The 14987-nt window shown below is 39.5% G+C and overlaps 1 protein-coding gene across 3 annotated transcripts in view; it reads right to left on the reverse strand.

Moving 5' to 3' along the window:
- dnajb6b (DnaJ heat shock protein family (Hsp40) member B6b) overlaps positions 1-14987 on the reverse strand; it is a 148613-nt gene that overhangs the window by 89723 nt on the left and 43903 nt on the right. For 2 of the 3 annotated variants that reach the window (XM_060825124.1, XM_060825123.1), the window contains exons 7-9: positions 14788-14907; positions 8893-9034; positions 7516-7586 (exon numbers count right to left, since the gene is read on the reverse strand). In XM_060825124.1, the coding sequence (XP_060681107.1) occupies positions 7516-7586; positions 8893-9034; positions 14788-14907 (333 nt within the window). Of the gene's footprint in view, positions 1-6832; positions 7587-8892; positions 9035-14787; positions 14908-14987 lie in introns of those variants that run through there. The other variant, XM_060825125.1, reaches the window with a different exon arrangement.

A 14987-nucleotide genomic window follows, 5' to 3' on the forward strand; every position in this document is an offset into this window, starting at 1 on the left:
CTCCATTTTCAAGGAACTACTCACCTGCACCAAGGTCTTTCTTCAGCAACACTCCCTAGGGCCTACTGTTTACTATACAGGTCTGGACCAGTGTACAAAAATTCAAATTCCAAAGGATTCCAAAAACAAATCCATTTGTAGTTATTTTAATCAACTTGTTCAGACACGCTATGGCATGCCTGAGGCACAATGAATCTGAACACTGATCTTCGGTCTCCGAGGAAAGCTCACTATCACTACACCACAAGACCATTTGAATCAATTCGTACAACTGGAAAAGTTAATTGAAGTTATTGATCAATCCTACGTAGAAATGAAAGATACTTGAAACCATTCACTTCACAAATCATATCTCTCAAAGTTAACAAGAAAATCATACCAATGTTACGAACAGAGTTTCCAAATCTTAATTAGATTGGACCAGAAATATTTTCCAAGAAAACTCAAACAATGGATTGATAATTTTAGAATAGAGATGGTACAATCAAAAAAGGTAGGTCATGGATAACAGTTTACCAATGCAGTGTCTCATTTAGGAACGAGACAGACTACCAGAACTACAATTGTTTAGTCAATTAGATTATTCCAGATACCCAGTGGGGTCCAATAAATTATCAACCTTACAAGAAAGGCAAGACAAGATTTTAATTATTAGATCGAGTCATGGAGATGTACAGCACAGAAACAGATCCTTCAGTCCAACTCATCCATGCCGACCAGATATCCCAACTGAATCTAGTCCCACCTGCCAGCACCCAATCCATATCCCTCCAAACCCTTCTTATTCATATACCCATCCAGATGCCTCTTAAATATTGCAATTGTACTTAGCCTTCACCACTTCCACTGGCAGCTCATTCCAAACATGTACCATCCTCTGCCTGAAAACATTGCCCCTTAGTTCTTTTATATATTTCCCTCCTCACCCTAAACATATGCTCTCTAGTTCTGGACTCCCCACCCCAGGGTAGAGACCTTGTTTATATATCCTATGCATGCTCCTCATGACTTTAAAAGCCTGAGGTCACCCCACAGCCTTCATCACTCCAGGGATAACAGCCCCAGTCTACTCAACTTCTCCCTATGGCTCAAATCCTCCAACCCTGGCAACATCCTTGTTAAATCTTTTCTGAACCCTTTCAAGTTTCACAACATCCTTCCGATAGTAGGGTGACCAGAATTGCATGCAACATTCCAAAAGTGGCCTAGCCAATATCTGCAACATTATCTCCCAACTCTTGTACACAATACTCTAACCAATAAAAGGAAAGCATAAAAAACCCTTTCTTACTATCCTATCTACCTTTGACTCCACTTTCAAGACACTATGAACCTGCACTCCAAGGTCTTTGTTCAATAACACACCTCAGAACCTTACCATAGGTGTATAAGTCCTGCTAAGATTTGCTTTCCTAAAATGCAACATCTCACATTTATCTGAATTAAGCTCCATCTGCCACTTCTCAGCCTGTTTGCCCATCAGATCAAGATCCCGCTGTAATCAGAGGTAAACTTCTTCACTGCCCACTACACCTCCAATTTTGGTGTCATCTGCAAGCTTATTAATTATACCTCTCATACTCACATCCTAATCATTTATATAGTGGCGAAAAGTTGTGGCCCTAGCACTGATCTTTGCAGCACTCCATTGGTAACAGGCCTCAAGTCTGAAAAACAACCCTCCACCACAACCCGGTCTTCCATCTTTGAGCCAGTTCTGCATCCAAGTGGTTAGATCTCCCATGAGGTCTAACCTTGCTTACCAGTCTTCCATGAGGAAAACTTGCCAAATGTCTTACTGAAGTCCATATAGATCACGTCCACCACTCTGCCCTCAATCCTGAGACTTCAAAAACCATCCAGTTTGAGAGACATGATTTCCCATGCACAAATCATGTTGACTGTCTCTAATCAGTCCTTGCCCTTCCAAATACAAGTACATCCTGTCCCTCAGGATTCCCTCCAACAACTTGCCCACCACTGTCAGGTTCCCTGGCTTGAACTTATCACTCTTCTTAAATAGCACCACCACATTTGCCAACCTCCAGTTTTCCAGCACCTCATCTGTGACCATCATGGATACAAATATCTCAGCAAGCGGCCCAGAGTTCTAGGGTACATCTGATCAGGTCCTGGGCATTTACCCACTTATATTTCAAGACATTCAGCACTTCCTCCTACGTAACGGACATTTTTTTGAAATGCCACCATCTATTTCCACTTATTCTATATCTTCCATGCCTTTTTCCAGAGTAAACACTGATGCAAAATACTTGTTTATTATCTTCCCCATCCCCTACAGCTCCACACAAACTGATGATCTTTGAGGGGCCCTATTCTTTCCCTAGTTACCCTTTTGTCCTTTATGTATTTGTAAAAACCCTTTGGATTCTCCCTAACCCTATTTGCCAAAGCTAGCACATGTCCCTTTTCTCCCCTCCCGATTTCCCTCAAGTATACTCCTATTGCCTTTATGCTCTAAGGATTCACTCAATCTATCCAGTCTATAACTGACATATGCTTCCTTTTTCTTAATCAAACCCTCAATTTCTTTAGTCATCGAGCATTCCCTATACCTACTAGACTTTGTTCACCCTAACAAGAATATACTGTTTCTGGATTCTTGTTATCTAATTTCTGAAGGCTTCCCATTTTCCAGCCGTACCTTTACCTGCAAACATCTGCCCCCAATCAGCTTTGGAAAGTTCTTGTCTAATACCATCAAAATTGGCCTTTCTCCAATTTAGAATTTCAACTTTTAGATCCTGTCTATCCTTTTCCATCACTATTTGAAATTGAATAGAATTATGGTCGCTCGCCCCAAAGTGCTCCCCCACTGACACCTCAGTCACCTGCCCTGCCTTACTTTCCAAGAGTACATCAAGTTTTGCACTCTCTAGTAGGTACATCCACATACTGACTCAATGGTTTTTGTACACACCTAAATTCCTCTCCATCTAAACCCTTGAGACTATGGCAGCCCCAGTCTTGTTTGGAAAGTTAAAATTCCCTACCATAACTATCTTACCATTCTTACAGATAGCTGAGATCTCATTACAAATTTGTTTCTCAATTTCCCTCTGACTATTAGGGGGTCTATAATACAACCCCAATAAGGTGATCATTCCTTTTTTTGTTCCACCCAAATAATTTCCCTGTATTTCTGGGCATACCATCCCTCAGTAAAGCTATAATACTATCCCTTATCCAAAAGGTCACTCCTCTTCCTCTCCTGCCTCCCTTGCTATCCTTCCCAAAGCATTTTATCCTGGAACATGAAGCTGTTTATCCCTGAGCCATGTTTCCATAATTGTTATACCATCCCAGTCCAATGTTGCTACCCGTGCCCAGAGTTCATCTCCCCTCCCTATTAGGCTTCTTACATTGAAATAAATGCAGTCCTACCTCGTTCTTTGTCCCTGCCTGTCCTGACTGCTTGGTTCGCTTCTTTTCTCAACTGTACTAATCTGGTTCATCTCTTTCCTCACTATCGCCCTGAGTCCCACTGCACCTTCTCCCTCTTTTCTCCACACCCCACCCCCAAAACACCTTACTAGTTTAAATCCTCCTGAGCAGCTCTATAAAATATTCCCTGCCAGTGTATTAGTCCCCTTCCAATTCAGGTACAATCCATCCTTCTTGTACAGGTCATGCCTACCCTAGAAGAGATTCCAATGACCCAAAAATGGGAATCCTTCTGCCATATACCAGCTCCTCCACTATGCATTCATCTGCTCTATCCTCATGCTCCTACCCTCACTAGCTCGTAGCACGAGTAATCCAGATATTACTACTCGATGACCTCCCTTTTAAATTCCTGCCTAACACTATATTCCTTTTCCCTTCTTTTGTCATGAGCTCCAAAGTGTACAATTACCTCCTGCTGTGCCCTCTCCACTCTGAGAACATTCTGCACCCTACGACATCCTTGATCCTGGCACCAGGGGGGCAACACACCGTTCTGATTTTTCACAACTGGGAACAGAACAATCCATCTGTGCCTTGGATTAGAAAGCCCCCTAACACAAACTGATCTCTTGGAACTCAATGTACCCTTCACTGCATTAGTGCGAGTCAGTCTTGACACTAGAATCTTGGGGGAAATGTAGCACGAACAGCCAAGAATCCATTATCCACTACATTTTCAAAAACAGCATACATGTTTGAAATGGGGATGGCCACAGAAGACTCATGCACTACCTGCCAACTCTTACCTTCCCTGGAGTTGACCCATCCATGTGACTGTATCTGCAACTGCCATCCATCACACCACCTTGCTCTTGTAAATTCCTCAGTGCCTTTAACTATCACTCCACTTGATCCATTTGATGTGATTGGTTGGTTGCAAATCCTTCGACATTTATTGCAGATATAATCTTGAGTAACACGTAAACTCTCCCTAAACTCCCACATCCGACAAGAGATAATACTCCTAAGAGCCAGTTTTGCTTCTTACAATTTGTCACACCATCTTATTCCTCTACAAAACACTGCTCCGGGATAACTGAACACTTATGTCATCTCAATAAAACAAAATCAATAAAGAACACTCTACACACTACTGCAGACTTACAGCAAGGCCACACTTAAAACTATTCACCTGTTTGTGCTGTGATCTCTCCCAAACAGGCCTTCAAGATCAGTTGTGAATTTTACTTTGCTAATTTTCCAAGGTGCACTCCAAAGTCCATTAATTCAACAGCAATGGCAGTAACTGCACAGATTCACTACTGTGACAGTTACTGTGGATCCCTTTTTCTTTCTCGTACTGACGTGGCTTTGTGCTGCTTTTTTCTGTTCCTCTCTTGAAAGTGCCATTGTTTCAACTTTTTCTCCAAAGTTCCAAAATAATGCAATAGCACATAACAGTAATTGCTGCTCCTGGAATTCAAGGAAAATCACCTCCACCACCTAAAATACCTCAAAAGGAGCAGCGTGTTACAGCCAGAAATCTTAACAGTCCTCCATCTTGAATTACCCAGAACTGATGTGGTGATCCAGCATCTCTCTAAACATGTATTGCATTAAGTTATTCGTAACATGCAACTTGAACATTCAAAAGAGACAGTCTTAGATTAGATTAGTCTTGCTAAACCAATCTGATCAAGTCAGTCAGGTTCATAGGTGAAGGCACCATGGTCAACATTGCCCATATTTGGACCTCCAAAAACCGAAGGGATTTTCCCAGCTCCTTGTTATACAAATAAAAATGGTGTTTGGAGGGCAGGTCCTAGATCGAATAAAACGTTGACTGCCATCTTTGAAAGGATTAAAATAGATAGCAAGGGAACAGCTAGCACTAATCTTCAAAACATGCATTGATCTACAATTTTAAGCATCTGGAAACACAGTTGGCCACAAAATCACATTAAACTCTAGTCACCTTTCACCATGACTCATTTGCATTAGCTGCTTGGCCAGCAGTACGGAGTTTTCAAATCTCTCCACATCTTCCCATCTCGGTAATTAATCTCCTATGGATCCACAATCTTCCAAAATGCGCTCCTTTAATTCTGGCCTCCGGCATCCAGACTTTGATCACTCCACTATCAATTCTGAAATAACCACCCTACATCTTTATTCTACTGTCCTTCTGTAAAAGATGTCTTAAAATCCACTTTCAACCAAGTTGTTAATCATCTGACACTATGCTGTGGTTAGCCAACTGGAAATTGAGATTTTGTTTGAAAAGATTAAGGCTTACAGAACTGAGGTGAGCAGAGAGAGTTTGGCTGAGCTGCACCTTTAACCGTGCCTGAAGAGGCTCGAAAGATCAACTGCATACTATTTCTAAAGTAGAACAGCAAAATTCTGGGAAACCTGTTAATGTATTTGATAAATAATTATCTAAGATGGTTGAACTAGATCAATTAGAATTAACTCAACGTTAAAAAAGATATTCATAAAACTAAAAAATTTAGACGTCAAGATATTTTACACATGAGAACTGTCAAGTGGAATAAGTTAGTAACTTAGTGGATGCAGTGTTACCACACTGATATTTCTCCTGTGGCAATTTGTCTGATTTTTCAAAAGGTTACAAAAAGATAGCTAGATTACTGGGTAATGTAGGCCAGTAATATTAATTTGCTTGATGTAATATTTCTCTTCAGACATTTTGAAAACATCTCTCCCTACACTGTAGACACCAACCCTTCCAAAAACAGCTTGCTTTATTACTGTTCAGGAAAATGTTTTGAAAGTAACATTGCATAGTTGCAACATGACTGAAAGGAAAAGATTTTATGGACCACTTGGGCATTTTCTGTTGCTATATTTGCACTGTCAAGTAGTACTGAATCTATATTAGCCATAGTTAAAACAATAGTGACTCAACAGAAATATGACACCTTGGAGCACAAGGCCTAAGTGCACACTTAAATCTGGTCTCAAAACTGGCAATCTTAGCATTCGAATGATAAAAGTTCTTTGATTAATTATTGGCCATATACAAATTAACTATCCCAAATATATTTGGATTCTTGCTTTTAAAATTATGTAAATATTTCCCATGGAATGTCATCAAGAATTATGCTCACTGTTAACATTAAAACTTAGTAGAATAGTTTAACATTGAATGATTGAATGAAAATACAAGGTACATTTCTCCATTCTAATGAATTTTTGACTGAAGTGAAAGCCTGAGTCTTTGGATAAATGAGAGTCTAATTTTGAACTTGTGTAATTTGAAGAAGACAGGAAATATATTCAGCATGGCAATCAAGTTTTCCATCGCGTTAAGGTGATAAGCAAGCATTTAATGCTAGTAAGACTGCTACAAAAGGAAGTGTGCACAATTGCAAACAAACTTCAAAACACCACAGACGCAATATATTTTTCCATGCCCTTTTAATGGTTGTGCCACAAACATTTCTTTTCACGTCATTTGTTAACAATGAATGTTTAATTCTGCCAGCATCATGTTACGTGGAGTGATCAGGTTATAAACAGCATAAAGACAAACAGTTCCCAAAATATCACCGAAGTGGCATACATGCAAAACTAAACCACAAAAAGATGCAATTTCAAGCAAAGAGAAATGCAAACTATATTATTAAATAGTCTTAATTATATTTACTAGCAAGTACAAAAGAGTTAGAAAAATTTTAACACTTCAAATTCTCCTGTAAGTTAAAGCTAATTTGCATTCATTTAGCTAGAAAAATTTGGATTAGAGTGGAATCTCTCTAGGTTCAAAAAGGTAAATAAATGGTCAATGGAAATGGTTACACAGGAAAGTGCATCAATAAATTCATAATACAAAAACTCAAATCAATACCAGATGGTCCTAATCTGTGGTCCCGTCAAAGTAAACTCCAAGTATGGCATAAACATCATTAGATCACTGATGCCATAACAAGCAGCAAAACTAATTTGACTTAAACAACGTAACGCATAATGCAAAGTTCCTTCCAGGATACTCAAATCTTTTCACCCATGAATGCTCATCCATTTTCATTTCTTAAATATGAGGGAATATTTACTTGTTATCCAATCGTAGTAGCTGCTCCTTACCATTTATTGTTAAAGATTTTAATTGACCATCTTCCTCTACTTCCACTCTTTCTTGGCCATTTTCTACAATCCTGAAATTTAGAAAGGTTATATTTGGTTAAGCCACAAAATTGCATTTGAAATATAGATACATTAAAGTGTGCAGCTGTACAGGACATTGGTTAGGCCACTGTTGGAATATTGCGTGCAATTCTGGTCTCCTTCCTATTGGAAAGATGCTGTGAAATTTGTAAATCTTTTCTGAACCCTTTCAAGGATTTGAGCTAGAGAGAGAGAGAGGCTGAGGGCTGTTTTCCCTGGAGCGTCGAAGGCTGAGGGGTGACCTTATAGAGGTTTACAAAATTATGAGGGGCATGGATAGGATAAATAGACAAAGTCTTTCCCTGGGGTCGGGGAGTCCAGAACTAGAGGGCGAAGGTGAGAGAGGAAAGATATAAGAGAGACCTAAAGGGCAACTTTTTCACGCAGATGGTGGTATGTGTATGGAATGAACTGCCAGAGGAAGTGGTGGAGGCTGGTACAATTGCAACATTTAAGAGGCATTTGGATGGGTATATGAATAGGAAGGGTTTGGAGGGATATAGGCCGGGTGCTGGCAGGTGGGACTAGATTGGGTTGGGATATCTTGTCAGCATGGACAGGTTGGACCGAAGGGTCTGTTTCCATGCTGTACATCTCTATGACTATCTGAAAGAGAAAACCACAACTTTCACTTTTTCAAAACAGAAAATTAACAAAAAATGATAGAATTATTCTAAATACAGCAAACTTTATTAAATGGCATTTATGGAACAAGGAGCAGGTCAGTTGATTCAAATATTCTAGATAATCAAGAGGTGCACATTATCGGTATAAAAACAAAGCAATAGGAATGTAATGCAGGGGATATACATGTCACTGTTATACTTTATTTATAGTATAAATTACAAATAATACAACTTTGCCTTAAATAAAACTTACCAGAGAGCCTTCTCACTCACACTCTCAACAACTGACATTGTTAGATTGCAGTATTGGATGAGAAATTGACTTGAAATTATATCAACTGTCAATATTTCATGTGGCCATTCGATTGAACAATTTGACATGGAGGCAAATAAATTTAAAAACGATGGTAATTGGACAGAATAATACAGCAAAGTTCACAATATTTGAGAAAATTTTTGCTGATTTATGGAGTATAAAAGTTCATGCAAAATTTGCTTCACCTGATAAAAGGCTAGCAACTCAACTTCAGCTTTGACTTTGGGCATAAAAAGCATCAAGTTCACAATAGCTTTTACAAGGTTGTTAGTCAAAAACCAAGTTCAGTAGCTCTATTTAGCTAGTTACGACAGAAAAGTCAATTGTGAATCTTAAAATTAATTTCTGAAATACCTCTTAGTGGTGATTTTCCTGCCATTAACAAACTTGGTAGACGTTGATACAGATCGGAAGTTACCCATTCCGCCACCTCCAAACGAAGAGGATGAGAATGATGCTGTTCCAAGATTACCAAATGAACTGAATGAAGTAAAACCTGTAGAAAGATGTTTATATGAAATTTTTAAAATAAGCATTATAATAGAAATTGCATTTCATGCAGGTTTTGTCCATGTATTTAATTACCTACCAGGTTCACCCAATAGAAAATTCAACTCAAATCCACATTGAAATGCAAACTAGTCATATTTATTCAAGAAAGATATTCAGCCCTTTTTGCAGACAGAAACAATACAATATTTTAAAAGGCTGATAGTAACTCAGTCACATGACTGTTGATTTTCAACACAGAAGAGACCACTAAAACGACATGTTGGCCACATCTTTTTTTCAAAACATTCAGAGTATGACACCATCACTGGCTAGTCCAATGTTTATCTTTCATCCTCAATTGCCCAGAAGATAATACAGAGTGAACCACATTGCTCTGGCTCTGCAGTCACTTGTAGGTTAGATCAGGCAAGGATGGTAACTAAGGACTTAGTAAACCAGATAGATTTTACAAAAATCAAATGGTGATTACATGGTCACCATTATTTGGCTTTTGTTCCACAAATGTGATTTGAACTTGCATAATTGTATAAACATGGACCAAGTATAGTGGATTCATTCCCTTGAGCCTGTTCTACCATTCAATAAGATCAGAGCTGATCTGACTAACCTCAATGTCCATTCCTGCCAACCACTGATCATCTTTTACCACCGATAACCTTTCACCATCTTAAAGATCAATCCACCACTGCCTTAAAAATATTCAGGTAACTAGGGAGAGAATTGGGGCCCCTCAAATATCAGCAAGGCAGCCTTTGTGTGGAAGCACAATAGATGGGGAAATACTAAACAAGTACTGTGCATCAGTGTTTACTGTGGAAAAGGATTTGGAAGATATAAAATGTAGGGAAATAGATGGTGACATCTAGAAAAACATCCGTACTACAGAGGAGGAAGTGCTGGATGCCTTGAAACATAAGTGGATAAATCCCCAGGATGTGGTAGGTGTACCCTAGAACTTTATGGGAAGGTCGGAAAGCGATCGCCGAGCCCTTTGCTGAGATATTCGTATCATTGATAGTCAGATGTGAGGTGCCGGAAGGCTGGAGGTTGGCTAATGTGGTGCCACTGTTTAACAAGGGTGATACAGTCAAGTAAGGGAACTACAGACCAGTGAGCCTGACATCAGTGGTAGGCAAGTTGTTGGAGGGAATCCTGAAGGACAGGGTGTACATCTATTTGGAAAGACAAGGACAGATTAGAGATAGTCAACATGGCTTTGTGCATGGGAAATCATGTTACTTCAAAAAACTCAATCCAGTTTGTGAGACAAGGAGGAATGAGTAGGGCAGAGAAGTGGATGTAATCTACATGGACTTCAGTAAAGCGCTCGACTAGATTTTCTCATGGGAGACTGGTAAGCAAAATTAGATCTCATGAATACAGGGAGAACTAACCATTTGGATACAGAACTGGCACAAAAGGTTGAAGACTGAGGGTGGGTGGAGGGTTATTTTTCAGACTGGAGGCCTGTGACCAGCAGAGTGCCACAAGGATTGGTGCTGGGTCCACTACTTTGTCATTTTATATAAATGATTTGGATGTGAGCATGAGGTATAGTTAATAAGCTTGCAGATGACACCAAAATTGGAGGTGCAGTGGACAGCAAAGAAGGTTACCTCGGATTACAGCGGGATCTTGATCAGATGGCCAATGGGCTGAGAAGCGGCAGATGGAGTTTAATTTAGATAAATGCAAGATGCTGCATTTTAGAAGAGCAGGTTTTAGCAAGTCTTACACACAATAGTAAGGTCCTAGGGGTGTGATGCTTAACAGACCTTGGAGTACAGGTTCATAGCTCTTTAAAAGTCAAGTTGCAGGTAGATAGGGTAGTGAAGGTGGTGTTTGGTATGCTTTCCTTTACTGGAGTACAGGAGTTGGGAGGTTATGTTGAGGCAGTAGAAGACATTGGTTGGGCCACTTTTGGAACATTGTGCGCAATTCTTGCCTCCTTCCCATTGGAAGGATGGTGTGAAATTTGAAAGATTTCAGAAAAGATTTACAAGGATGTTGCCATGGTTGGAGGATTTCAGCTATAAGAGCAGACTAAATAGATTGGGGGGTGTATTCCTGGAGCATCGGAGGCTGAAGGGTGACCTTATAGAGGTTTATAAACTCATGAGCAGCATGGATAGGATAAATAGATAAAGTCTCTTCCCTGGGTGGGAGAGTCCAGAACTAAAGGAAAGATATAAAAGAGACCTAAGGGGCAACGTTTTCAAGCAAAGGGTGGTGCGTGTATAGAATGAGCTGCCAAAGGAAGTGGTGGAGGCTAAGTACAATTGCAACATTTAGAAGGCATCTGGATGGGTGTATGAATAGGAAAGGGTTTGGAGGGATATGCTCCAAACTTGGTTGGGTGCTGTCAGGTGGGACTAGATTGGGTCAGGATATCTGGTCAGTTTGGATGAGTTAGTCGGAAGGGTCTGTTTCCGTGCTGTACATCTCTAATGAATCTTTCAATCATCTTTTCAGGAAATGGCTTTTGAAGAGCCTCAACCCTTAATGTTGGTCTAATCGGTTTAAAATGGCAGAGGGATGAGTTTTGGAGCCTTGAGGCTTTATTTTTCCTGTCAGAATTGTCAACCACATTTTCCCACATTATACTTCATCTGCCAGATCGCTGTTCACTTTCTTAGGCTATACAAATTTCTCGTGTCTTACACCTTTGCAACTTACTTGCGTGTTTCAGAATACTTCACAACTATATCTGTCCTTTCATCCAAGTCACATTCATAGACACTAATCACAGAGTTAAGGTCTCAGCACCAATCTCTACACCATTTGTTAATCCTCCCAAGTTGGCAGACTATTTAGGCCTTTCCTGCTAGTCAAGCTTACCCCATGCCAATATGGCACCAAATACATCATGCGCTTTTAATTTTTCACAATAAATCTCAATATTAGAATATAGAACATTACAGCATAGTACAGGTCCTTCAGCCCTCGATCTTGTACCAACCTGTGAAATCAATTTGAAGCCAATCTAACCTACACAATTCCATTTTCATCCATATGTTTATCCAATGACTATTTAAATGCCCTTAAAGTTGGCGAGTCTACTACTGTTGCAGGCAGGGCATACCATGCCACTACTGAGTAAAGAAACTAACTCGGACATCTGTCCTATAGCTTCAAACTGAGGGGTGATAGATACGTCGCCTTATGCAAGCCAGAGGAAAATGGCTTTCACTGTCCAACCTATAATTCTGATTATTTTATGTCTCAATTAAGTCACTGGTCAACCTTCTTCTCCCTAACAAAAAACAGCCTCAAGTCCCTCAGCCTTTCCTCATAAGACCTTCTCTCCATACCAAGCATCATAGCAAATCTCCTAATCCTTGCCAAAGCTTCCACATCCTTCCTATAATGCAGTAACCAAAACTGTACACAATACTCCAGTCCAGTCACAGTTTTGCACAGCTGTAACATAGCCTCAAGGCTCCTAAACTCAATCCCTTTACCAATTAAAAACTAACACACCGTACGCTGCCTTAACAACCCTATCAACCTGGGTGCAACTTTCAGGAATTATGTACAAGGACACAGATCTCTGCTCATCTACATTACCAAGAATCTTACCATTAGCCCAGTACTCTGTATTTCCTGTTGCTCCTTCCAAAGTGAAACATCTCACTTCACACATTAGACTCCATTTGTTACCACTCAGCCCAGCTCTGCACCTTATCTATGCCTCTCTGCAACATCCTTCAGCACTATCCACAACTCTATCAGGCTTACGGTCATCTGCAAGTTTACTAATCCATCCTTCTACACCCTCATCCAGGTCATTTATATATTTAAAAATGACAAACAATGGTTCCAAAGAGATCCTTGCAGTACGCCACTCGTAAGTGAACTCCAGGATGAACATTTCCCAATAGCTACCATCGTCTTCTTTCAGCTAGCCAACTTCTGATCCAAACCGCCAAATCACTCAATCCCACACCTCCATATTTTCTGCAATAGTCTACCATCAGGAACCTTAAATGCCTTACTGAAATCCATATACACCACAGCAACTGCTTTACCCTCATCCACCTGTTTGGTCACCTTCTCAAAAGAACTCTAAGGTTTGTGAGGCATGACCTACCCTTCACAAAATGAAGTTGACTATCAACTTATTCCTTTCAAGAGGATTATGAGAGAGGATTTATAATCATAACACTTTATCCACTTTACCCACAACTGAAGGCAGGCTCACCTGGTCTATAATTACCAGGGTTGTCTCTATTAACCTTCTTGAACAATCTCTGGCACTATTCCTGCAGACAATGACGACAAAGATCAAAGGCTCAGCAATATCCTCTCTGGCTTCCCAGAGAATCCAAGGATAAATCCCATTCAGCCCAAGGGAACTACCTATTTTCACACTTTCTACAATTGCTAACACCACCTCCTTATGAACCTCAATCCCATCTAGTCTAGTGGCCTGTATCTCAATATTCTCCTCGACAACACTGTTGTCTTTTTCCAGTGTGAAATATTGCACAGTCAAATGCCTTCTAGAAATTCAACCACAGTACATCTATCAGTTCACCTGACAGCATGCACTACCTCCTCAAAAACTCAAACACCTAAACACTTTCATTTTCAAATAAACTGGATCTTATTAAAAAAACCTACAAGGGAATTTGTTTCAAAGGCAAAATTGGATCAAATTAAAAACTGAGTCACAAGACAGTTCAATTAGTTTCAAACAATGCATGTCTTCAAATAAGTGACAACTTTCAGGGATTACGTACAAGGACATAATCTTTGCTAATCTACTTCAGAGCATATCCTTGATGAACATTAAGGCTGTGGTTGCTTTCATCAAGACCAGCAATTGCACAGAGTTATTTTTCAGACAAAGGGAAACAGTGACATTCGTTTTACTCAATAGAATGTCAAAAATCAAGAAATTGTTAGGATACAAACGCTTGCAAATTCTGATCCAAGAAAATAAATCCAACTGAGCCAGTCATTTTAACATGTAAAGCTGAAATGGCTCGATAATCAAGCCATTAAAATACTGAAAACAAAAACATGTGATTTCAAATTAATACAAATTAAAAATCTCAATTATTTCTGTACTAAAATATCCTCAAGTGTTTGCACAAATCACATACTATGCAGTAGATTGATATGCTTTAATTCAGCTTTTGGTGGAAAGCAAAAACATTTTTTTCAAAACTAGAAGAGGTATAAATTGTGCAGTTCGTCCTAAATCCAAAAAAAATTACTTTCACTGTTGGTCCTCCAAACAGGAACCTCTACAGGTTAATTTTAAAGAGGGCATCAACTGAACAACCTATCCCAAAACAATAAGATGACAACAGTAAAATGACCAAGAGTTCAATTACGTTTGATCGACTAAATTTGGTTTAGCAGTCAATAACCCTACTAAACCATTGGAATTTCCATTCCTGAACAAAATATTGAGAACCATCAAATTTGATAGATTAGTATAAGTGAACAGTCTCAGACTTCAAATTTGGTCTGGCAACATCTCAGGAGCAAAAAACAGTTTCACCATCATTGTTTGTTGCCAGCCAGCTCAGGAATTTTTAATTTCAAATTTCCAGGACTGCAGTACTTCACATTTTAAAATAAGATCGGGCTTTCATGTTAAAAGTCGGTAGTCTTAAGCACCAGAACAGTTTGATATATTTTGGTTTTAACAACTTTGCTGCAACTGGTTCATATTATAAAGACATTTATATTCTACCATATACTTATTAAATGGCGATTACTTACCTGAATCAAATGCAGGAAATCCCCCAAAAGAAGAAAAGAAAGATCCTCCGCCACCCCTGCTTCTTTCAACCCCTCGTCTACCTCGTCGATTTCCAAAGAAGTCATCAAAGGGATCATCCACTGTTCCAAGAACAGCAAATTAAATCAGAGTCAGTGTTATACAGGAAAGAAACAGACATTTCAGCCCACCATGTCTATGC

Source organism: Hemiscyllium ocellatum, chromosome 5, assembly GCF_020745735.1.
Source record: "Hemiscyllium ocellatum isolate sHemOce1 chromosome 5, sHemOce1.pat.X.cur, whole genome shotgun sequence".
NCBI lineage: Eukaryota > Metazoa > Chordata > Chondrichthyes > Orectolobiformes > Hemiscylliidae > Hemiscyllium > Hemiscyllium ocellatum.